Here is a 7,901-nt window from a genome sequence, read left to right on the forward strand (position 1 = left end):
AGTCACCCCGGCAGGCACATGGCTGCAGCTGTGTGAAACAGCAGCCACACCTGGCCTGCAGCCCCAGCTCCTTACTCCTTACTCCAGCATTTACCAGGATCAGGAATGGACAAACATGTCCATTTCACTGGTGAATGAAGTAGGTGTCGCTGTGATTGAGGGGTTGGGCTAAGGTAGGGAAAGCACCTAGAAAGAACTCCATGCCATCTGGTTGTATGTGGATATAGTTTATACATGTATGAATATATTTTAACAAATAGATGTGCTCATTTAGTCTCTTCCTCTCAGGGTCCACTGAGAACATGTTGGATCAGGAAGTCAGGGTTACTTCTGGAAGCTCTGTGGTCTCCGAAGCCACTGCGGCTGCTGCCATGTCATAAAAGCTCTTGCCACCAGAAAAGGTTGTGCCCTCCTTCAATGCCTCAATGAGTTGCTGTAAGCGCTTGGCAAAAGAAAGTGCTGGGGGAACCTTGGCAGGAGGTGGGGGTGGAGGTGGGGCCGGGGGTGGTGGAGGTGGAGGTAGGGGTGGAGGTGGGGCCGGGGGTGGTGGAGGCGGAGTTGGGGGTGGAGGCGGAGGTGGAGGCGGGACTTGGGCTGCAGATGGCTGAGGGGGTCGGGGCCGGAGTCGTGGTCGGGGTCGGGGTCGAGGCCTCGGCCTCGGCCGCGCCTGCGCCTGCGCCTGCGCCTGCGCCTGCGGCCGAGGTCCAGCTGGTCGGGAAAGGTGTTGGAAATACCAAGCAGGGCGAGCAGGGGACTGGTGCCCAGGCGGGGGTCGGACTGGGGCAGGGGTTCGGCTAGGGGGAGGTGGGGTGGCTGGTTGAGTCATGTGCAAGGCTACAGAACCGATTTTAGAACCAATCCAGTCCAGGAAGGGCCAGGTAGCAGTGTAGATTCCGGGGCGCTTAGCCCGTGCACAGCCTACACCCCAGCTGGTGATGCCCTGGACCACGAAGGGCTCTTCCTTGCTTTCTTTGCACATGAGAGGCCCGCCGCTATCCCCCTGCTCGGAAGGACACAGAGCTCACTCTCGGCCCAAGCTGCTGTTCCCTGGCAGAGGGGCAGAGGGCTGTAGGGGACAGTGAGGCACTACTACCATGAGTGTACATGGGGTGCTATGGTCTGAGGTGGGGCCACAAGCACTGAGCTGAGTGCATCAAGTATGTGCACTGCCTTGGCAGCCCTGGTGGTGAGAGCACAAATACATGTGGCACATGCATCACTTCTTGGGCATCCCTGAGCACATGTAGCTCTAGTGCTGTTTTCAGGGAAGAGAAGTAAACACTGTCTTCAGGAGCAAGGTTTGAGTGAGGTGTCATCTCAAAGGTAGGGTGCAGTGCCAGGTGTGGAAGCTGGTGAATGCAAGCCAGAGAGAGTCCTGGGCAGAGGATTGGAGTTGGTGGAGCTTCAAGATCCAGAAAGAGGGGCCTGGGGGATCCTGCAGGGACCCCAGGGGTCTGGGTGCACGAGGAAGATTACCTGACAGGTGTCAATCTTGCCTGAAGGATACCCTGCACACAGGTTGGTTGCTGTAATGCGTCCATTGTACCACTGGGTTGAATTGCACAACTCGAGGTTGATGAGGTCCACTCGTGCCTCCATTAGCGTAGGTGATGGCATGACAGCTGCATTGGGCCATGCCAGGGTCAGAGACCACAGAAGGTGTGCAGGAAGGCCCCCTGCTTCCATCAAGCCCCATCCCAGGAGATGCTCTAAGTAAACCCAGGGGCAACACAGCCAGTACTCTTGGCCTCTGACTCGTGCCAAGAGGGGAAGAAAACACACAAAGGATGGAGCAGAAGGGGTGGTAAAGGTAATTAATGAGTGTTATATGAAGAGCGAACAGAGGGCAAGCAGTGGAGCAGGGTGCCAAGCAGGCACACGTTGCCAGACACCAGGTCTTGCTACTCCCACTGCAGATGAGCAGGTTGGAGTGCTGCACATGCAGGCCCACTAGCAGGCAGAGCTGGAACTGGGCCCAGGGCCACTCCTTCTGGGTTTTAGTCTAAAACCATGCATCAACAAGCCCTTTGCTCTCCCAGGGCTCCTCCACTGATAGAGGTAAGCTGTTTTGAGGTTCTTGGAAGAGGAGTCTGGGATGGTCCCTCCACACTCAGGAGAACCTGTTGGTGATCCTGAAGCTAAGTCAGGGCTGTCTGTAGGCTAAGACTGTGTAACAACTCATACAGCCAGCATTGTGTTTGTCACCTAGAGCCCAAGAATTAGGGCTGCTGGGTCCCCATAAGAAGCTCCAGGGCTGGGTCTGGAGGCAGCATGGCTGCGAATGGCTAGAGGGAATGGCAGCTCCAGAACACAGCTGTGCGGACCAGGAGGCAGGCAGGAAGAACAGGGCTGCCCCTGTGGCAGGGCTTCATCAGTGGCTATTGGGCCATTTCCTGGTTCCTTCAGCTTTTTCTTCCCCACAATCCAAGAAGCAGTGGAAGCTGTACCCGTACTGCCCTGAGAGTAGGAATGACACTAAGATGGCACACAGCAACTCTGACCTGCCAGCTATTAGGGTGACATTTTGAATCCAAGGCAGCATGCACACTTCTGCCAGCCCTGGTGTCTGAAAGCAAAGGCTGCAGGAACTCCAGCATTCAGCACCTAGGACAGCTCTTTCGGCCCCCAAAGTAAAAAGGTGGAAGAAGGAGGTGCGCTAAGGAGGTCTGAGAAAATGAGAGGCATAGGAACCTGGAAACTTCTTTATGACTTGGGCTTAGGGATGGAGCACGTGTCTACAAAAAGGAGAGAGACAGAGACATACGCAGAGAGACCGACCCACGAACTTTAAAGGGATTCCACAAGCAAAAAGTCTTGCTTGACATCTGAGGTGCACCTGGGACTCCACAACCTTCCAGCGCAATGGGGTGGCTACAGTGGGGTGGCAGTGGGGACCCTGAGCACACCTCTCAGGGATGGCCAGAGTTGTTCTGTGGTCACATGGGTGGGCAGAGGCTCAGACAGGAAGAACATCATCCTTGCTCCCAACACCAGCACAGAGCCTTGGGCCTCAGCGGCTGAGGCAGAGACTGACACCCTGGGCTGGGGAGGGGTGCCTATGTGTCCATGAGGCAAGAGACAGACCTGTCAGATACTCAGCCCTGTCTCTGTGGCAAGGCTGCAGGAAAGAGGGAATATTGGGATTGTTCTCTGTTGCCAAAAAAGCTGAATGTTAAAGTCCAGATGACTGAGCTGCCTTGAATTAGGGGCTTAAATATTCCAATATCAAAGAAAAGGAGAGACTGATAGCTGAGTCAACCAGTTGCACTTTCAGTTCCTAGTGTGTTTGCACGAAAATTCACATGGCTGCTTAGGAGACACGGAGAGCTTTTGGGTGAGACCCAGCCTTATGTAATCTTGTCCTCCTGTCCAAGCATTGCTACCCATTACTGCCAGTTAGTGGGGAATCTCTTTTGCTTCTGAAGTAAATGGTGCCACAAAGCTTTCAGTGTGACTTGCAGCAACAGCAGTTCTGGGTCACCCCCCCCCACCAGACCTGTGGTGAGCCTGCTATGGTCTGAGAGCCCCCTGTTCAGTCACGCTTGCGTTTCCAGTGGTTAGGGTCATGCTGGGTGAGCAGATCTCCTGGCCAGGGACACAGAGATCTAAGAAGGCAGTCGTGCCCACCCTGAAGGGCACAGAACCCAAGGGACAGCTGCAAGGGGCCTCCCAAGCTGGAGTATATAACTCTGGAGAGCCCCTCCCCAACTACCGGGGGTTCAAGGCTGGTGCCCTGACTGGCCAAGGGTGGGCACATGTTTTGAGATGTGCAGCTCAGAGACCACCGACTCAGCCCTACCACTCACAGCCCCAGAACCACACACAGGGCTCTTCACCAACTGCCAGTGCCAGTGGGTTTCTGGTGTCAATTACAGATGTCATCTGGAAGGTGCCAGGATCTACTTGTGTCCTCAGCTCAGCCTTCCCCAGAGAAGCAGGAGCAGTCACCAGTCATGGGACCTGGGCCAGGACAGACAGGCACCCCCAAGCCCCCAGGAGGAGCCGCAGCAGTGCCCCCCCCAGCAGCCCCTTCCGCACTCACCGTCCTCTTTGACGAACCCCCAGCCAGCCACATAGCAGATCTGGGGAGGTTTCATGGAGACTGCCTTGGCTAGGGGCAGGCAGGCAGGTCCAATGAAGGGCCCACAGGCAACAGGAGGAGTGATCTTCAAGAGAGCGATGTCGTTTCCCTCGCCCAGGTAGTCAAAGTGATCGTGGATGATGATCTTCTCCACATACCTCTCCTGCAGAGGTGGCTTCACTGGCTTGTTGGTCCCGTATTCTATCTCCTGGGCTCCAAACACCAGCCTCCACTCGTGCGCTTTTCTAAGAGTAAGGGTCAGCCAGCCACTCGCTGCATGGGCTGGTTGGGCCTTCCCCCACCTGGAGTCCCTAGGAGGCCCTTGGGAGGGTCCCTGTAAGATAGGAGCCACCCTGTCAACCCCCAGCCTTACGTTCCCACACATACTTTTTCTTATTGAAGCAGTGGGCGGCAGTGAGCACCCAGTAGGAGTTCAGCAGGATGCCTCCGCAAGCGTGGTATCTGCGGTTGTTGCGTGCCGTGAAGAGCTGCAGGCTGACCATCCAGGGCCAGGCTCCCTGCTGTGCGGCCTGCCCACCAACGATCCGGAACCCCCCTTGTGGGTTCTGCTTGAAGCGCAACCCACAGGGGCCACTGAGGAGAGACCAGAGTACAGCTCAAACTGAGAAAAGTCCCCACTTGGGCCTCAGCCTCCACATGCTTGCGGAAGCAGGGGTAGGGGCTGGACAGAGCTGCAGGAGATCATTTGGAGATTGTCATTTCTAGGGTCTTATGGGCAGAGAGGGGGCCTTGTAGTTCCTGGAGGTAGTGGAGTGGGGCAGGTGCACATGCAGTGGCAGGAGAGTGGCCATGGGCAGGCATAGAAGTTCACAGAGGTGAGGTGCCAGGTGAGGAGCCATGGGGACTTGAAAGGGGTACACCTGGGGACTGGATCACAGGTATGTGGCCACCAAGAGCTGGAAAGCTGTTGGCCATTAGTGTCTTAACCTGAGGGAGGTTAAAGAGAGTGGGGGATGCTAAGGCCTGTTTTGAGGACCCTGGAGATTCTGCAGGATGGGCCCCTGAAAGCTTGCAAGGTGCCAGGATTCAGCCACAGCAGGGACAAGCTCCTGGGGCTGTGGGGGTTCCAGGAGCCGAGGGTCCAATTCAGGGAGAAGCTGTGTGTGAGTGGTGCACAAAGGCCCCAAGTGACAGTTCTGAAAGTGAGGAGTGTCTGAGCCAGAGCTTACAACAGCTCTGGCTCAGGCCCAGCCTCTTCCTCCTCTTCAGCCCCAGGCAGCAGGAGCCTGGGGGACCCGCTCTTCAGAAGACCCTCTTCACCTGACGGATGTGCCCCGACACTTACTCACACGTGGAGTTATCTTTGGCAACGACAGACACTGCCAAGACCAGCAGAACGGCAGTTGGCAGCATCTCCACCATACTCCTGCTTGGCCTGGCCTTGAGCCAGTGACGTCACAGAGCTCTGTGGGCTCCCAGCCAATCAGCAGAGGGGCCTCACACCCCCACCCCCCAGCAGCAAGGTGATGCAAGCCCTTAGCCTTAACGGATTCACTGAAGTGGGTTCCCAACTTCCCCAGAGCTAGGATCGTCATTTCCAGTAGGTTTTTCTAAACCCCACATCCCCCAAAGCTCCAACCCTATTCAGAGAGAGGTCAGAGGCCTCTGGGTTGGACCTTAAGGCAGTCTGACTTGCCAGTTTCCACCAGGAGTCAGGGTCACCAGATGGACACATCCTCCATTCTCACTGGGGAAATCATATTTTACCTTTTAGTCTTTTTCTTCTATTCTGCTTATTAGTATTTATTTGAAATAGAGACCTTCTATCTGCTGGCTCATTCCCCAAATGTTCTCAACAGTCAGGCCAGGGCCAGCCTGTAGCCACAAGTCTGGAATTCAGTATGGGTCTCCCATGCAGGTGGCAGGAACTCAGCTCCTTAATCCCCTCCCAGCACTGCATTAGCAGGAGGCAGCACTGGAAGTACAGGAGCTGAACCCTCGGATGTAGAATGCAGTGTACTCAGTGACAGCTTAATGGCTGCACCACACACCTACCCTCCATTCCTTTTTAAGATTTATTATTGTATTTGGGAGAGTTGGAAAAGGAAAGGCAACAAGAGAGGTATTTCATTTGTTGGTTCACTCCCTAAATGACCACAATAGCCAAGGTGGAGCCAAACGGTAGCGAGGAGGCAGGAGCTTCATCCATGTCTCCCGCATGGGTAGCAGGGGCCCAAGCACTAAGTCCACTTTCCACTGTTTTCCCAAGTCAGAAACAGAGAGCTCGATGAAAAGTAGAGTGTCTGGGACTTGAACTAGCTCCAGAGTGGGATGACACCATTGCAGGTAGCAGTTTTACTGGCCATGCCACAGAGCCAGCCCCATGGCCCTCCTTTCCGGTATATGTCATCAGCAATGGTCCCAAGAAGCCTCTTGAATTTCTCTAACTGATGACCATGAGGCCCATTTCCCATCTGTTGCCCAGAATCACAAAGTCATTTTAAAAACATTTATTTATTTTTATTAGAAAGGCAGATTTAGAGAGAAAGAAAGACAGATAGAAATCCACTGGTTCACTCCCCAAGTGGCTGCAACAGCCAGAGCTGAGTCAACCTGATGCCAGGAGCTAGGAGCTTCTTCTGAGTCTCCCACATGGGTGCAGGGTCCCAAAGTTTTGGGCCATCCTCTACTGCCTTCCAAGGCTACAGGCAAGGAGCTGGAAGGGAAGTGGAGCTGCTGGGATATAAACCGGCACTCATATGGTATCCCGGCGTGTTCAAGGCGAGGATTTAGCCATTAGGCCATTGCACTTGGCCCGGAATCACAGTCTTATACTTTCTTCTGGAATGTCCCAGGTCTGCACTCAAGTGCACAAGGTGTCATTGGGAATTTTCCCAACAGTTGCCTGGGTATTGCAACGTGTCATGATCGCTCTCTACCTGTCAGCAGATCTGATCTCTTTCAGGTGACAAGAGGCCTCTGGTCCCACAAAGACAACTGTTTGCATGTTGACAACTCTCACCTTCTCTACCCAGGGTTGCCCTACCTGGTGGTCAGAGCACCTCATTCCCTCTGGAGGACTGTCCAGAGGACTCTTTCCTGGCCCTGATTATTAAGAACCTTCACTATCTTCACACAGTGTCCAACATCCACTACCCTTGCAAGTCAGAAGGGTTTTCCCACGACTAGGTCAGGACGTCATTTTGGTTTCCCCCTTGTGACTTGCAGAATGACCCAATTCCCATCTGGTAGCACTGAGTTCCACCATCCCTGCTCTGCAAGCAACAGGTTTTATTTCTCTTTAGTCGATGGAGGCAGGTCCCAAGGAAACTCAGTGCTGACATCTTTGTCTTTGACCAGCATGTTGGTGGTGCCCCCACCTCTCCTGGAGTGACAATTTGTTTCCCCATGTCCCAGGGAGTTTTATTCACATGCTCACCTCTGAGCATCTCTGGGTCTTCCACCTGCCAGCGGTGCTTCTCTCTTGGGAAGTAAGCAGATATGAGGTGGTCTCAACTCCTCTACTGAAGATCATGAGCCCCTCTGGTCCTGGCCCAAGTGCTAACAGACTTCAGCATAACTACTGAGTGTCAGGCCATATACCTGTATGTATGTATGTGTGTGTATATATAATATTTGTTCCTAAATATGTTCATTACACATGTCACGTTCATTATATATAATATATAACATATAATGTATAATAAACGTTCTGATTTAGATGGAGATCTGCCATCTCCTGGCTCACTCACTCCAGTTGCCCACAGCAGCCAAGGATGGGCTCTGTGAGTGGCAGGGAGCCACCTAAGTCCCCACTTGCTGCCTCCCAAAGTGTGCACCGGCAGGAAGCTACAGTTGA

The 7,901-nt window shown here is 54.1% G+C and overlaps 1 protein-coding gene across 2 annotated transcripts; it reads right to left on the bottom strand.

Moving 5' to 3' along the window:
• Nucleotides 1–211: 211 nt before the first annotated feature.
• ACR (acrosin) lies at nucleotides 212–5,540 on the bottom strand. 2 transcript variants are annotated; one of them, XM_058673455.1, is made up of 5 exons: nucleotides 5,388–5,540; nucleotides 4,469–4,675; nucleotides 4,043–4,326; nucleotides 1,477–1,622; nucleotides 212–1,000 (listed from the first exon to the last, which is right to left on the bottom strand). In XM_058673455.1, the coding sequence occupies exons 1-5, from the start codon at nucleotides 5,462–5,464 to the stop codon at nucleotides 311–313; spliced, it is 1,404 nt and encodes a 467-aa protein (XP_058529438.1). In that variant the 5' UTR covers nucleotides 5,465–5,540; the 3' UTR covers nucleotides 212–310. The 2 variants fall into 2 exon arrangements, with proteins under 2 accessions (XP_058529438.1, XP_058529439.1); XM_058673456.1 differs by having other exon boundaries at nucleotides 766–992.
• Nucleotides 5,541–7,901: the final 2,361 nt, after the last annotated feature.

This window comes from Ochotona princeps, chromosome 15 (genome assembly GCF_030435755.1).
Source record: "Ochotona princeps isolate mOchPri1 chromosome 15, mOchPri1.hap1, whole genome shotgun sequence".
Taxonomy (NCBI): Eukaryota; Metazoa; Chordata; class Mammalia; order Lagomorpha; family Ochotonidae; genus Ochotona; species Ochotona princeps.

Coding starts and splice junctions, on each gene's coding strand:
- ACR (XM_058673455.1), bottom strand. CDS start 5,464: ATGGTGGAGATGCTGCCAACTGCCGTTCTGCTGGTCTTGGCAGTGTCT. Junction 4,676..5,387: donor AAAGATAACTCCACGTGTGA/GTAAGTGTCGGG, acceptor GTCTCTCCTCAG/TGGCCCCTGTGGGTTGCGCT. Junction 1,001..1,476: donor GCAAGATTGACACCTGTCAG/GTAATCTTCCTC, acceptor CCTTCCGAGCAG/GGGGATAGCGGCGGGCCTCT.